Here is a 17,218-nt window from a genome sequence, read left to right as displayed (position 1 = left end):
GGCTACTACCGAAGGTTCATCAAAGGCTTCACTGAAATAGCCACGCCTATGCAAAATCTTCTGGTGGGCCAGCCCCAGAAAGCCAGGAAGAAGAGTCCTACATTTGAATGGAATGAGGAACTGGAGAGGTCTTTCACTCGCCTGAAGATGGCTCTCACAGGAGATGAAGTTCGGGCCTACCCAGATTATGACCAACCATTTGTTCTGTATTCTGATGCCAGCAACATGGGACTGAGAGCAGTACTGTCACAGCTACAGAATGGCAAAGAACGAGTGATCTCCTACGCCAGCAGGAAGCTTCGTCCCACTGAAAGGAACCCTGACAACTACAGTTCCTTCAAACTGGAGTTCCTCGCCATAGCCTGGGCTGTGTCTGAACGATTCAAGCATTACCTGGCTTCAGCCAAGTTTACCATCTTCACGGACAACAACCCGTTGACTCACTTGGAAACTGCAAAACTAGGCGCACTGGAGCAGCGATGGATGGCCCGGCTGTCTAACTATGAATTCACCATCAAGTACCGAGCGGGGCACAAGAATGCCAATGCTGATGCGCTGTCCAGAATGCCCAATCTGCCAGATGCAGGAGAAGACCCTGAGGCACTCGAAGAAATAGAGTTACCTACCTTCCACCGGCCAATTGTGGCCCAACGTGCCCAAGGAGTGAGAAACAGACGATCTAGCATGAAAGAGGCCACCCTAAATCCATTGCCTCATCATGACTGGGCAGAAATCCAGGATAGCGACCCCGCAGTCCGCCTGGTAAAGGAGCTACTGTCACAAGCTGACTCACACCCAGGTCCAGATGCTCCTGAAAAAACCCAGCAGGTGTGGAAGGAAAGAGGCAGGCTGTTCCTCTATGAGGGAAAGCTGTGCCGGAGGAGCATCAATGCCCGCACTCATGAGTTAGTCTGGCAAGTGGTAGTCCCAAAGAGGGAGGCGTCAATGGTCTTGGAAACATACCACAATGGAGCTGGACACTTTGGATGGAAGAAGTTGGAGGCCTTACTCCAGGAGAGATTCTACCGGGCTGGTATGAGGAAAGCCATTGAAAATTGGTGCCGGGAGTGTGGACAATGCAACCTGAGCAGGAAGGACCGTAACAGCCAGCGAGCTCCTTTGCAGCCAATAATAACAAAGTAACCACTTGAGTTGGTCGCCCTGGACCATGTGAAGCTGGTCCCAAGCCATTCAGGCTACGTTTATGCTCTTACCATCGTTGACCACTACTCGAGATTCCTGGTAGTCGTACCTGTCAAGGATCAAACAGCCAGGACAGCAGCCAGAGCATTCTAACAGCACTTTTGTCGACCACACGGGTATCCCGAGCGTGTGCTTACAGATCAAGGTCCAGCCTTTGAGGCAGAGGTGTTCCATGTGTGAAAAGATGAATCAGGTGGTCTCTACTGAAGACCTTGCCTTTGGAAGAGAGGAATCTGTGGCCAGAAAAGTTGCCAGATCTGGTAGACCTCTACACTCACATTCCTGTGAATTCCACCAACTGCACTCTAGCCTACCTAATGAGAGCGAGGCCTGGCAAGTTGCCTATTGATTTGGATATGGGAGTCCTGACACCTGAAGTGACATCACCAAATGCTGACTGGGATACGGAGCGGCAGCAACAGTACCGTAGAGTACAAGAGTGTGTAGAAAAGAGTCTAGTTCAGGCGAGACAAAAACAGGAAAAGAACTACAATCAACATGCACCTGCAGTTCCCTTGTCACCAGGAGAACAAGTCCTAAAGAAGGATGCATAAATTGGATGACCAATGGGAAGCTGAACCCTACACCGTCTTAACATCAAACTTCGACAACACCAAAGTGTGCCTTATCAGTAAGGATGGAGGAGAAACCTCATCAGCAGTGTCGAGAGATCATCTGAAACTGTGCCCTGACCAGCTAAAGGAAAGGATGGAAGAACAAAACAACCTTCAACCCATAGAGGAAGAAGAAGAAAAGGTCAGCACTGTACTCGGAGAATTCCCTGCAAATTGGACAAGAATGGATCAAGCCGTCATAGTCCCTGTCCTAATCTTTCCCCAGCCTACTGCAACTGAAGTAGCAGAGACTCAAGAGAACTCTGAAAATCAGGAAGGTCAGTCAGCGGATGTTACACCAGCAGTGGAGCCAGAGAACCTTTGCCCTGCCAGTGGTGAATCTGTCATGCCCATAGTGAGTCTAAGAGTTCACAGACGGTTACTACCTAGTTTACCCACACCAGTGCTACATAGGTCTGTCCGTAGTACCCAAGGTATTCCACCCCTAAGGTTCCGCATATAGATAAGTTTTGTAAATGTTAATCTGTAAATATGCAACGTTTCAAGTTTTGTGCCTACAGAGACTCTGTAAGACTTTTTGGATATTTTCTTTTCTTTCATTGGACAGTTGGACCACAGGACTATGTGTGGTCAAAACTCTACTTGTAAATAGTTTACCAACTTGCTCAGGAATTGGACCATGGACATTGACGCATGGACTAATCGTCATCAGGACTATTTTTGAGCTTTGGTTTTTGTATTTTTCATTTTTTTAAATCTTGTTATATTTATAATTGTTTATATGTTTACATGTTTTCTCTTCAGTCCGGGAGTACTGAATTACACTAGGGGGGAATGTGGCGCCCCCAGGAGTATGGTCGCCACAATGGCATTGCCTTCCTCCTAGGGAGTGTGATGTCATGCTTGGAAGCAATAAAGGATCTTTCTGGCAGTTAAATACAACACAGAGCACAGCTCCCACTCCAGGCCAGCAGAGGGAGCTCTGAACCCAAAACTCGGGGAAGAGCTGCTCTCTGAGGGCCAGGAAGGGGAAATTAGGAGTTCGTGTGAGGAGGGCAATGTGTGTGGATGTGGAGGAGAAGAGCTGGGAGATTGAGCAGAGAGTTCAGGCTCATTCCCAGCTATAGCGCATGATCTGGAGCCCGGTCTCCAAGGCTGTACGGACACTGATGGTCTTGCAACAGAAACCAGAGGAATAGGAAGCTGTAAATGCTCTATTCCCACATAAGACTCAGAGGCACAACAGTGACGTGTGAGCCAGAAGAGGAAGGCTACAGCTGTCTGCCATACGAGGGAGTTCTAAAGAGAATAAGCAAGTGGAACTTCAGTGTAACACAGTACTGCAAGTACCTGAAAATAAGCGCTAGGAAGGAGACTACACAACCCATCTGCATAGAGAGATTCCTAAGTTGCTTCCAGGCTAGCCAGCTCCTGTGCCATCTGTAATCTGGACCCTGGACTGCATTTGCCAAGCAAAGTAAAGGAAAAGAAACTGCACCCTGTTGTGTCCTTGCCTTATTCCTGCAACCCCTTCAGCACTGCTTCATCCCTGTGCCAGGCACTGCACTCTCTTCCTCAACACCTATCCTCACTGCCCTGGGATTACTGCCTACCTGTGGAGGGCCACAACATCATAGCTGCACCACACCATCTGTCCCAGGGGATCTGTCCGCAGCGTCGGCTTAACATCCTCATTGCCGAACACCACAGGTGGTGTCACGAATCATTCACTCATAAACTTTATTCCATCACTTAATCCCTTTTACATTGGCGCCCAGGGCCACGGACCGGGTCACCGCTGCTGTGACATTCCCCTTTGAGAGACCGGCCCGGTACTGAGTACCCCACAGCCCTGGGAGGGTGACCCACACCACTGGTCAGTTTACACAATGTAAAAATAAAAAGCACAATGGGCACAAAATTTAAAAAAATCCCATCAATTTTGATGAAACTGTAAGAGGCTGGGTTTTATTTGTACTTTCAAAAAACTCATCTTGGGATTGTAACCCAACTATCAATCAGGCAGGGTTGGATTCATGAAGGTGTTTTGCCAGAACACCGTCATAAAACAACTTCAAATATTGCAAACTTTTTGCGCAACATGCATTTGAGCAAAACATTTATGACAGATTATTTTGCTCTTGGGATAAAGTCTTACAGGCAGGTAGTTGCTAACTACTGTACCTGCCCATTCTGCCTGGCGCCAATCTCTGCTATCTCAGGCTAGTCACAGACTGCTCAACCTGGCGATTTTGCTGCTACTGGTGATGTCACGTCAACAGGGCAGCTTCTTCTTTTCCACCCTGCTCTATTGATCATCTCTGCCAATGTCATACTGATTGACAGCTTGCTCCCCGCTGCCTAACTGTGGGTAGCCAGATTAAAATTAGCATGATGTTGGCAGTGACGCCATGTCGACAGAGAACACTCGTAGAGGAAAGCTGCTTAGTTGACAAGAGGTGACATGAAGAAGCAGAATCTCCAGCAGGAGCGGTCTGTAACTAGTCAGAGATGGCAGAGATCAGCATCGGGCATAACAGGCAGGTTAGTAACTACCTGTCTGTAAGATCTTAGCTCCATAGCAAAATTAACATCTCTGGATTCTTAGCTTGGCTCAATGACATATAGTATAGACGTATATAGACAGTGTAGTATTATGAAAGTCCCAACCATCCAGTAACTTGCAAAGACAATCACAAACATTATGTAGCCCCAAAGCAAAATTCAGAATAGGCCCTTATTGCTGACAAATTTATTGCATTTTTTTTTTCTAAACTTAATTCCTTCAATTTTGCATCACATCTTTATAAGGATTAAGCTCCATTGAAGTCCCCTGCTGCCCTTATGCAATCTAAAATCAAATGGACAGCAGGGGACTTGAATGGAGCTTAATCGTGGGCAGCACGGTGGCTCAGTGGATAGCATTGCAGCGCTGGAGTCCTGGGTTCAAATCCCACCAAGGACAACATCTGCAAGGAGTTAGTATGTTCTCCCCGTGTTTGCGTGGGTTTCCTCCGGGTACTCCGGTTTCCTCCCACATTCCAAAGACATACTGAAAGGGATTTTAGATTGTGAGCCCCATCAGGGACAGTGATGATAATATGTGCAAACTGTAAAGAGCTGCGGAATATGTTAGCGCTATATAAAAATAAAGATTATTATAAATGCTGCAGTCTGTAGCCACCACTAGGGGGTGCCCATTGCATATGGATTAATACAGCTACTACATATCTCTTCAGTAACTGGGCTAATCTCTATGCAATGAGCACCCCCTATTGGTGGCTACTAGTAAAACATGTTCAAAAGTAGAAGCTGTGTTTTAGTTTCAGGCTTTGTCACCAATAATGAACAAAATTTGCCACTCATCAAGAGTTTTTTTCTGCAATCTGATAAACATTACGTTATTGAACAGCAATTGAAAATTATGGTAATTTATCAGTGACCGAACTCCCCCCCCATACAATAGAAAAATGTAGATCTGAGAATAGATGATTTGATCTTTTCCTGGCCTATTAAAGCTGTATTTAAAAAATGATGAATCTGCCTAAATTTCTATGAAACCTGTGCACTTATACTGGATGAATACGGAAAACTATCCAGTAAAAGAAAAGTTATTAATGCTCTATGTAATTTACTTTTTTTCTCCCCAGTCCTAAGTATGCAGCGGGACAGCAGTGCTGCTATGACGAAAGTGGAGTACAAGTCCTTACTAGTGATTCAATAGGAGGCAGCACCCCAGACCGAGGTCACGACTGGGGGTCTCCACCATATAGAAAGCCCCCTAGAGTACCTGGGTTTTCCCACTGGCTATACGATGTGATCAGCTTTTATTACTGTTGTCTGTGGTCTGATAACTGTCGGTACTACATGGAACTCAGACCGTCCAGTGACTGCCGCACATACAAGCCCCCAAAAGTTGGTGAGTTATGATATTCCAAAATTATAAAAAAAAATCTTACAATTATGCTGTTATTGACTAGTATTGTCTCTTCTGTCAGTATTCCATTTCTATCTGATGACCAGAATAGTGTAGTATGACGTTCTCAGGGCCTCAATTTATAACCATTTTATTAGGCATATATATAGGTTTATGGAGAAAAGTTAGCGCTTTTGGCAAAAATTTAGAGAGCATAGTTATTATTCAAATGTGTGCCTTATATATGGAAACTAGAACAATATGTTTGTATGTACAAAATAAGTCAGAGACTAGAAGTATTTATTTTGCTTTTCATGTAAAACATAACTGATATATTGTGTTTATTTGGGGCATAAGTCATCACAGTTTAGTTTTCTAGAACCATATCGCCATCTAGTGGAACATAAATATATTGTATATTTAGTGTAAAGTAAAACATTCATTGCATTTGATGCTTAATTTTAATGCATATAATGAAATGGAAACACAGTGGGAAATAAAATCTGGCAATTTAGAGCTAATAAAATTCAAGTTTCAAATTACCGTACAGATTTATCACACAAATGGTTCAATAAATCACAAACAAATTACTTTTCGCATAGTAAATTCTTGATTTTCTATGGCAAACACATCATTCATCTCATTTGACCATTTAAAGGGGTATTCCCATCTGCGTGATCTTATCCCATTATTTAGTAGGTGTAATATTAAATAGGTATCCATGGTTACGACCACTAGTAGCTAACTAACTGTCACCATATGAGTATTCATAACCATGGATACCCAAGCTACTGGAATGCCCTGTACAAAGGGGTAAACGACATAGTGAATCAGAAGAACTATAGTATATTTCTAATTGCATGTATTTGCTAATATTATTATTACACCTACTAAATACAGTATTAGGATATGATCTTGGAGATGGGAATACCCCTTTCACATATAAATTCTAAATACTGGGGTCATTTACGACTTAAAAACCTGTTGGTGAAACCCAAGTCATCAAAAGGAATAGGTTTCTACAGACTTGACATTCAATGAATGCATGAATGCCATGCCACTATTACACATAACACATTGAGGCTCTAGATGACTTTTTTATTTAATCTAAAGTGTGTAAGCCATTCACCAGCAACAAGGTGACCTCATTGGAAGTGCCCTACCTGTACTGATTCATGTCTCTATGTGATTTTCTTTAATGATTTATTACCTAACCTTGATTATTACTCTTCCGCTCTCAGTTTAAGCGAATATTGAATAACATCAGTTATTTGGGTTTGTTGCAGCCTCAGCCTTCGGAGATCCTCACTTTATTACTTTTGATGGGCTCAGTTACACTTTCAAGGGAAAAGGAGAGTACACATTAGTCGACTCTAGCAACAAGTCTCTCTTGATACAGGCTCGGACACAACCTGCTATACATGCAAATGGTACGTATCTAAAGGGAAAAATATTTCTGGAGGTAAGAATCAGTGGTGTAACTTGAAGCTCTGGGGCCCCAATCCAAAAGCCCTAACAAGGCCCCCAATTATTGCAAGTCTTTAACCCCTTTCCGACGTTGGGCGTAAATTTACACCGATGTCGGACACCCTCCCTCTGATGTGGGCTCCGGTGGTGAGTCCACATCTTTCCCAGCACATGTCAGCTGCTATGAACAGCTGACATGTGCCCGCAATAGCCGCGGGTGGAATCACGATCCACCCGCGGCTATTAACCCATTAAATGCTGCTGACATACGCTGACTGCGGCATTTAACTCGTGCTTCCAACCATCAGGCTGGAAATCCACCCACCAGTGACCCTGTCACGTGATCACCGGTTAGTTAGCATGACAACCAGAGGTCTCCTGGTCTCCATGGTCGGTGCTCATAGCAAGTGAGTAATTCTGTTATATAGAGGCGATCTGATCATCACCTGTATGTAGCAGAGACTATTGAAGCATGCCAAAAGTGAAAAAATTCTTATATACAGTATATATAAATAATGTTGTGTATATGCGCCTTGTAGTGTTAGTGCACTTTTTAAAGTTTTTAAGACCCCCTTTAATTTCCTAACAGCAGCAGAAAGGAAGTATACATGTATCATAACTCACCTTTTAAATCACCTGTTGCATCCGCGCATCTGCCCTGGTCTGTGTTTACTTGTCCTGCCATTATGATGTGATGCCATTGTACATGTCCGCTTCAGTCAAGTCATATAACACTGCTGAGGTCAGTGATTGACTGCAGCGGTCAGGTGATCAAGGATGGCTTGCCATCAATAGCGTACATGGCGAGCAGAAGCGATTACACTTTTGGTGCTGGACCACCAGGGGGTTGTATATTTATGGTGGCTGTTAGGGAGATCTCAGACAACTCCTTTAAACTGAGTAGACTAGAAATTAAGAATAAATTATTCAATTTTTAATTGAAATAGTAAAATAATAAAAGTAAGTATTATTAATTTTGGGTAACCGAAAAGACTCAACTAATTAACATCCTGCTTCATTTTTCCACTGAAGGTTCCACTAATTCAGTCACTGGATTTTCCTCTGTTGCAATGAAAGAGGGGAGTTCTGACGTTATCGAGGTACGTCTAGCCGAAGACTTAGTAACGCTTGAAGTACTTCTAAACCAAGAACTTCTACGCTTTAATAGGACATGGATAGACCTTAAGGGTAAGTTTATCTGCTGTTATAAATACAATGGTTGCTTATATATACTGATCTGACATAAGATTATATCCCTTGAAAGATAAGCGACTTTGATAAAGGTCAACTGTGATAGCTAGATGTGTTGAAGAATCTGGGAAATTACAGTTCTTGGGGATTATTTCTAGTGTACAATGGTCAGTACCCACTAAAAATGATCCAAGGACCCCAGTGAGTCAGTGACAAAGGCCACAAATTGCTGAAATGTTAATGCAAACGCTGATAGAAAGTTGTCAGAACACACAGTACATCTCAGGTTGGTGGGGATGTGTAGCTGGAGACTATTCAGAAGGTCTATGCTGACCTCTGTGAAAGACACGATCTTGAAACAATTGGACAAAGTCGCCTGGTCTGATGAATCACATTTTATGCTACATTACGGCTCAATTCATTAAGATGGTTGTTATTCACGCTGATCTTGAAGAGTGGCATGCCTCTTCATGAATCAGGACTGTCAGAGAAGTGGCATGTACTGCACATGGGATCCGGAGTAGTGGTGTACACATGGGATTCAGTTGATACGTATGGGATCCAATTTTATTTTTGCTCATTCATAGTCTTGAATAGGTGATTGTCATCTGACATATGTAAGAATCTAGTGCAAGTTTTTTCCACGCACAGATTCAGCCCCTGAAAATAACACTCCTCTGAACAGTCGTTTTGAATAACATTAACCTTAGAGCTGTCCGAGGGATGTCAATTTTGAACTTGAATCATGTGAATTTGGCCTAAGAAAGAGTCAACTATAATTTAGACAAAAGAAAACATGCCTTTACATCAATAACCAAATGTTCTCCACACAGTGATAGTATGCTTAACCATATGTATGTTCTTTTGAAAGGTGTATTTCTTTTTTATGGAGCCAACAAAGGTGTGACGGCCATGTTTCCTTCAGGGGCTGGGGTGGAAGTAAGAGGGAGAGGGAAGTTCCTGAGTATCAGTGTCCTTCTGCCAGAGGAGTTCATGAACCAAACTCAAGGTCTAATGGGAGTCATGAACAACAATCCAAACGATGATTTTACATTGAGAGATGGAAGAGTATTCTTGCCAAATTCAACTTCAGAAGAGCTATTCAAGTTTGGTGCTGAATGTGAGTTCTGGCTACAATAATAGAGAATAGACAATTATATCATACTATTATTATTATTATTATGATCATAATAATATTATAATCCTGTCAAATCTTCAGATATGTAATATATAATGTAATAAGTATGTTTTATTAATTCTCACCATACACAGGCTATAAATGTTGCTAAATATTCAATTCATAAAGCTATCAGAGAAATTTCTTAAAAGTATTTTATTCAAGCGTTGTGTTCATTCCAGGGGCAGTGACCAGTGGCAGCTCACTCTTCACCTATGACTCCCAGTGGCTGATTGAAAACTATCAAGAAAAGCATGACCCCAATTTCTTACCCACATTTTCTGTTCAAGAGGATCCCAATGATCCATTGGCGCAAAATATGATGAAATTATGTGGGAATGACTCTTTCTGTAAATTTGATGTGCTCACAACTAGAGACCTCGAAGTAGGATTTGCAACTTTAATGTCGCATGATAACCACAAGAATTTAGTGCGGAGCCTACAACCAGGTATGAGAAAAATGGCTATTTATTCTGTAGAAGATATTTCAGCTACAAGTGTTTGTAAAACAGGTTGTCACCTATTTTAGTTAATACCACATTGTAAAGACCATGCAACCATCCTAAAATTACAATTTGAAAGATAAGCCATCACCAAGGAAAAATTTACTATGAGATGATAACAGTAAGATATGAGCAATTTCATCATAATTGTGGCGTAAAATTGTTTTGAAAAGCCACACATTTTTGCACAGCTTTGAGTTGTGCAAAAATTTAGCAATTTTGGTATTTTCACACCAGTTTCTCCTACCTGCATAAAAATGGATGGAGCTAGAGAAGGGTAGGGGAGGGGCAGGGGGTGTGATACTACAGATTGACTAATTCATGATGACCTGTGGAGGTACTTACTTGGAGGTGCACACACTTGTCACACACTCCTTATTCATTAAGAGGCTTGCCTTTTACCACTTAACGAATCAGGAACGCCTGCCTTCAAGAGGTACCCTCATCTAGACCTGTGAGAAAATTGCTGGTCTTTATGAATCGGAGCCATAGTGTTTATACATCTATGTTCACTGAGAACAAAGATATAAATCGAAAGCATATAACTTTGAAAATGTGTTGTGATACTTGGATAGTTTTCAACATGGTAGTACAGATCCAGTGAGCATCAATGACAGGTTTTTGTTTCCTTACACATTCAACTTTAAGGTAGTCTTTGGCCATACATCAGCTTAGTGCAGCTCAGGAAAAGATAACTGAGTTTCTTTCCTTTAGACTGTCAGAGCGAGCTCACTGATGGATTCTCAGGTAGGGAGGTCAGCTACATCCTCTTGTTAGTGTAGCTTTCCTCACAAATTGACCAGCATTTCTGCCCATAAAATGGATGCCGGCAGGGAAGCATGTGACCAGACCTGTCCATCAGCTTTGTCTAACTGTAAAACTCCTCATATGGATAAGCTACTTTTCTATTGGTGGAGACTGATGGACAGGTCTGTTCACATGTCTCCTCTTCCAGCAACCACTGTATGGACAGAAGTGCTGGTCAGTTTTTGAGGAAAGCTGCTCTAAAAAGAAAACCAATGCTCTTCAAGATGAAGGACCGGTTAAAAGATAATGGCCTGAAGTTAGCATATGACAGAACTTAGAATTGGTCTCTAGAAATCTTTTTGAGATAAAGGTGTGGTCTTCTCAAAGAGGTGGAGAGGTTTCACTATGTTATTATAATGGCACACTGTAAGTGGAAGCCTAGCATATCTTAATATTGCATCAATGAACAGGCATGGCATAAGCCACTCCACTTAGCAGTTCCCAGGGGACCCGAGGTCTTCACTCATTAAAGGGAATCTGTCACCCCTTTTTTGAGATATCATATAATGATATCATTCAATTGTGTGTCACATAAGGATTCTCTTAGTACTTTTGCTTCCCCCTGACCCCGCACCTTTCATGCATAAATACCTTGTTTATATCGGTTCAGGTGTATGTAAACTGCCACGGTCTGGTCCGATGGGCGGGGCTTATTCAACTGCTCCCCCCCTCCCTGTCTTGCTCTACACAAGAAGAAATGTGTAGAGCAAGACAGGGAGGGGGGAGCAGTCGAATAAGCCCCGCCCAATGGACCGGACAGCGCCAGTTTACATACATCTGAACCGATATAAACAAGGTATTTATGCATGAAAGGTGCGTTGTCAGGGGGAAGCAAAAGTACTAAGAGAATCTTTATGTGACACACAATTGAATGATAGCATTATATGATATCTCAAAAAAGGGGTGACAGATTCCCTTTAAAGAAGGGTCTGGATCCCTGTTAATATGCACAGAGTGGCTGCTGGCCCACTGAGCAGGCTGGCAGACAGAGGTTGTCAGCCCAAGTCAGAGATAAAATCATACATGGAAGATGTGGTCAGGATGATGTCAAGGTTAGAGAATCAAACAGGTTGAATCAGAGCAGATCTACAGGTGTATAAACCAGGGTAAGTATCACAGACAGCTATAGGTTTAAATAGGGAAGATACCCACTCATGTCACTCAGCAGAGAGAAAATTACTTTTGATAACTTGCCCTCTGCTGCAAAGCACAAGTAATCTGGAAGAGGAACAAAAAGTTCCAGCTATCATAAACTGAAATATACTGCTGCTGCCAAGTGTCATCTGCAGTATTAGAGCAGTACCACCTAGCGACAAAGGCAGAGGTAGTAGGATCATGTTGAGACATGATTGTGACAATTATATTTTATGTATGATGTTACTAACCTTGTAATATTATATTTCATGTGTGTCAGTGATCTCTTGTGGCTGGTTAGAGCCCCCGAAAAATGGGAAAAAGGAAGGAACTAGCTACTTGAATAATTCTGAGGTGAAATTCACCTGTAATAAAGGATACATGCTGGTTGGATCATATTCCCGCAAATGTCAAGCTGATGGTACTTGGAGTGGACAGTCCAGTCAGTGTGTATCAGGTACATGTAACCTACCTCTTGTTTGTTTTTTCATCTTATTTTGAAGATGTAATATTCTTGTTTTCGGTCAAGCAATATTGACATTTTTAGAAATTATGCATAACTTGAACTTCATGCTCTCGAGTGTTGGTGGTCAAGGGAGAACATTTAATATAAAAACTAACCACCTAAGATTCTATTTTCCAGCCCTAAAATAAAAAATAGTATAATAATAAGACTATATGGTATAAATTATTTTCACAGCTCTTTTAAGTATTGAAAGTTCCTTACAGTGTTTGTCAAAAAGTAGGTGAAGATGGTGACTGTCTATAAAATAAGTTAGTCTCTAGTCTTGGGTTTCAACATAGAATACAATCCGTAATTTTTCTTGATTTCATCAGTGTCCTTCTGTATAGATGTGTAAAAGATTTCATGCAGTGATTCATTATTTGGGCAAAGTACATTTTTGGTAATTGTTCTTTGAATATGGACTAGATTTAATTTTTTTACACACTCTTACTATGTACATTTTTGGTGGATAAGTCCACATTCACATTGTTTTGCTACTTGTTCTGTACTGCATTAGGTGGGGGTTTTGCTTGTATAAAAAAAATGGCATTTAAGAATGTTGGACTCCGTTTGGCCTCTTTTGTAGTGGTTTCCATCTTTTTTGCTGGACACAATAGAGTAGTCTACCACACTATTGTGTCTGGCTAAAAAGACAGACACCACTCAAAAGAAGATGAAACTGAGACCAAATAGAAACATTGGGGTAATATCAGAATAGTGTCTTTTGGTCATTAGAACATATTAAAAAACACAAGAGGGTTCTTTTTTCTTTTCCAAACGTTTTTATTGGTTTTGGAATTTAAAAGGGAAAGGGTAAAAGGGAAAGGAAGTGGAGAAGGGGGGGTTGGGAGGGAGATGGAGAGGGAGGGAAAGAGGGGGGAACAAGGGAGGACAAGGAGGGAATAGGGAACAAACGTTTTTAAACATTGTTAATACAAACATGCCATTACACAGAATGACTTAAAATGAATAGAGACGATGTTTACATATGTACATTTGAAAGCACAAACACTATTTACATATTCTATATCAATTCTAATATAGACATAGTAGTTGACCAACCGATATGGTATTAGATTAGGTGAATATATCGACCAATGTTAAATCGAATGACCAACTAACATGGTGTGTATATATATATATATATATATATATATATATATATATATATATATATATAAAAAAATTGTAGTCCATAGGGGTTCAAGGATATAGGTCTATCCAACGAGTCCATTTCTTTATAAATTTGTCATAGGAGTTGTTTAACATGGCTAGCTTACGTTCAAATTCCTTGTGAAGGCTAACTTTTTCAATAATATTTTGAATCGATGGTGGGTTAGGCTTTTTCCAGTAATAGGCCAAAGCATTTTTAGTAACTAATAAGATGTGGATAACAAGAGGATTTAAAGGGAATCTGTCACCCTTTTTTGAGATATCATATAATGATATCATTCAATTGTGTGTCACATAAGGATTCTCTTAGTACTTTTGCTTCCCCCTGAACCTGCACCTTTCATGCATAAATACCTTTTTTATATCGGTTCAGATGTATGTAAACTGTCGCTGTCCGGTCCGCTGGGCGGGGCTTATTCAACTGCCCCCCCCTGTCTTGCTCTACGCATTTCTTCTTGTGTAGAGCAAGACAGAGAGGGGGGAGCAGATTCCCTTTAAGGTAGGGTCTATCTGATCTGGGTTCAACGAATGAAGTGCCAATTGAGGAGAGAGGTGAATCTTTTTTGAAAGTATTGAATTTGAGTTTATTAATGTTTTTCCAAAGCGACATAATAATAGGACAATGCCAAAAGATGTGAATTAAGCTCCCATATTGCCCACAGTTTCTCCAACAGGTTGAAGAATGTTCTTGGTTTATTTTAGAAAGTTTGGCAGGTGTATATTACCATCTAGTAAGAATTTTATGGTGGGATTCTTGTAAGGACATTGAAGCTGTGGCAGAGTAAGAAATGGTACAAGCTTTTTCCCATTCAGAAGAATCAAGACTTAAGTGAAGTTCAGCCTCCCATTTTATTATGTTTTTGTCAATTCATAGCTTTTTTTTTAAACATTTATATATGAATTCCATACTCCAGAATATACTGTGATCAATATTATTGACCAAGTTTACTGCTGGTTCAGAGATACGAGAATTTTTGAGAAGAAACTTATCAATATGATTTTTCAAAATCAGATACTGACAAAATGAAGAGGAAGGAATGTTAAACTGTTTTTTTAGGAGACTAAATGGGTGATAAGCCGGTCCCTCACTCAAGTCTTTGAGTTTCTTTATCCCTACTTTCTCCCATAGATGGTCTATGGTGTGTTTCGATGACAAGCAAATGACATGAAGTGAAAGATTTTTTAGAGAATCAAAGTTATTGTGACCCCTTTTTGGTTTAGAGAATTTTTTCCATGCACCCAGTATGGGCTGGAAGATAGGATGACAGTTTGTAATTTCTTTTCTTAGTAGTATTTGGTCTAGGATGAGTAGATTTAGAGATTTGTTATTATTGAAATGGAGTTCTAGGTCATACCAGGCAGGGGGTTTTAAATGCGGCCACCAATGAAGACTCTGCTTTATTAAGTTGGCGTGATAGTATGCCCAGATATTAGGAAGTCCAACTCCTCCATATCTTTTACTATTATATAGAATATTTTTTGAAATTCTGAGTTTCTTGTTTCCCCAGACGAAGGAGTAGATTTTATTTTGTAAACTAGTTAGAAGAGAAGTCGATATTTTTTGGGAGTGACCTGAACAAATATAAAATCTTCGGCAATACATATGACTTAAAAGTCATGATTTTCCCACACCATGATAATTCCCTATCTCCATATATGTGTCATCCAGGTTGGATTATGACAGAAAAATGAAGCTGTGTGCTTAAAGTTGGTTTTGCTCCCGGTGGCCATTAGGGTCATTGCACTGTGGTGGTTTCAGTTCTAGTTTTGCCCCTGGTGGCCATTAGGGTCATTGCACTCTGGGTACTTTAGTTTAGTGCACGTGATTATAAAAGCAGGTGTGATTGCTCTTGCTCTGACCTATAAAAGAGTGTCAGGTGTTGCAGTCATGGTTGGTGATATTGCTCATTTCCAACCAAGACTGGTGAAGGAAGGAACTACAGAGAGGAGTTCCTTGCAGCTCAGGAGAGCTCTGGTGTAAAGTCTGGTGAAGGAAGGAATTACAGAGAGGTGTTCCTTGAAGCTCTGACAAAGCTTGGAGAAGTAGCAGCTATTCAGGAGGAAAGCTGCATTCTGGTGGTGGACTCTCTTGCTGGGAGCAAGAGCAACAGAGCAAAGCTAAGTGGTGTTATCCCTGTTTGTACCTTTCCTTTTGTTTGTTTCAGTGCAGTGGTGGGATTAGTTTCTGCACTGTCCATTTCACTAGAAAGGGATAGGTGAAGGGCGATCTAGGGTTTTTAGGTATCCTGATCGGCGCCAGGTGCGGAACCTGCTTAGGGACTGTTAGGAGTGTAGAGACACTGACTCAGGGGAGTGCAGGAGGTCCCCACGTCCCCGTTCCCTATCGCAGGGCCCTCCATTGTATCGGTTTCCCTGGTGTTTCCCTTTATTATTTAAATTCGCCCTGCTGGAGGCGGTGTATCCAGATACGCGTGTAATTCTGAAATTTGCCTGCTGGAGGCGGTGTATCCGGCTGCATGTTATATTATTTAAATTTGCCCTACTTGAGGCGGAGTATCCAGGGTCACGCGTGTCCTGCTGGAGGCGGTGTGTCCAGTCACACGTGACCATCACAATATGTTGAAGCCATTCGAGATATTTTTAAGCAAGGAGTCAAGATTGTTGGGAATTAAGGAGTCAGTATTTTTGCAAAAGTCTATGCCAAGATATGTGAGATTATTATCTGTCCAAGACCAGGGATTGATTTTCTTGATCTCCTCTATATCAGAATTGTTTAAATTGAAAGGGAGAATTTTTGATTTTGTTTGGCTAATTCTAAAGTAGGACATTTTTGAGAAGGCTTGGAGAAGCTTTTGGATTTTTATCAGGGAATCATGAGGATTAGAGATAGAAAGGATTATCAAAAAGATCAAAAAGCAAAAAGGCTGATTTTAAACTCTCTAGTGACCACCTTTAAACCTCTAATTTCTGTGTCATCCCTAATCAATTGGGCCAAAGGCTCTATGGCCAGGATAAAAAGTATGGGCGATAGGGGACAACTCTGACGGGTGTCATTAGTTATTTTTAATGACTGAGAGAGGTTATTATTGGCATAAACTCTTGCTTTGGGGTTTGAGTAAAGTGCCATTATGGTTGTTAAGAATTGGGAATGAAAACCGAATTTATGTAGAACTGCTTGAAGGTACTTCCAATTGAGGCGGTCAAATGCCTTTTCTGCATCTAGGGATATTATAGTGGCTTTAGTTTTAGTAGATTTGATTAATTTTATTAGATTGATAAGCCTTCTTGTGCCGCCAACTGTTTGTCTGTTTTTTATAAAACCAATTTGGTCGTTTAGTATAAGCTTTGGTAAAAATTGGTTTAGTCTATTTGCAATTATTTTAGCGCAAAGTTTCAGATCGCTATTGATAAGGGATATAGGCCTGTAATTTTTAATTTGGGTTGTGTCCGAATTAGGCTTGGGGATAAATATGATGGTTGCTTCCAGCATTTCATCAGGAAAGCGACCACTTTTCGAGGCTGCGTTAAAGACTTTTGTTAGGTGAGGGGCTAAGAGATCACCAAATGTTCTATAATAATCATTGTTGAACCCGTCTGGGCCTGGCG

General features: G+C 41.2%; 1 protein-coding gene across 1 annotated transcript in view; it reads left to right on the top strand.

The window, feature by feature from the left end:
* SUSD2 (sushi domain containing 2) overlaps window positions 1–17,218 on the top strand; it is a 340,007-nt gene that overhangs the window by 224,322 nt on the left and 98,467 nt on the right. The window contains exons 20-25 of the mRNA XM_073559037.1: window positions 5,429–5,697; window positions 6,981–7,124; window positions 8,194–8,349; window positions 9,224–9,472; window positions 9,712–9,978; window positions 12,254–12,430. Coding sequence (XP_073415138.1) covers window positions 5,429–5,697; window positions 6,981–7,124; window positions 8,194–8,349; window positions 9,224–9,472; window positions 9,712–9,978; window positions 12,254–12,430 — 1,262 coding nt within the window. The remainder of the gene's footprint in view (window positions 1–5,428; window positions 5,698–6,980; window positions 7,125–8,193; window positions 8,350–9,223; window positions 9,473–9,711; window positions 9,979–12,253; window positions 12,431–17,218) is intronic.

Source organism: Dendrobates tinctorius, unplaced genomic scaffold (genome assembly GCF_039654945.1).
Source record: "Dendrobates tinctorius isolate UK_male_01 unplaced genomic scaffold, ASM3965494v1 ptg000003l, whole genome shotgun sequence".
NCBI classification, from domain to species: domain Eukaryota; kingdom Metazoa; phylum Chordata; class Amphibia; order Anura; family Dendrobatidae; genus Dendrobates; species Dendrobates tinctorius.
Note: the sequence above shows the minus strand (reverse complement) of the source record. Positions and strands in the feature narration are given on the sequence as shown.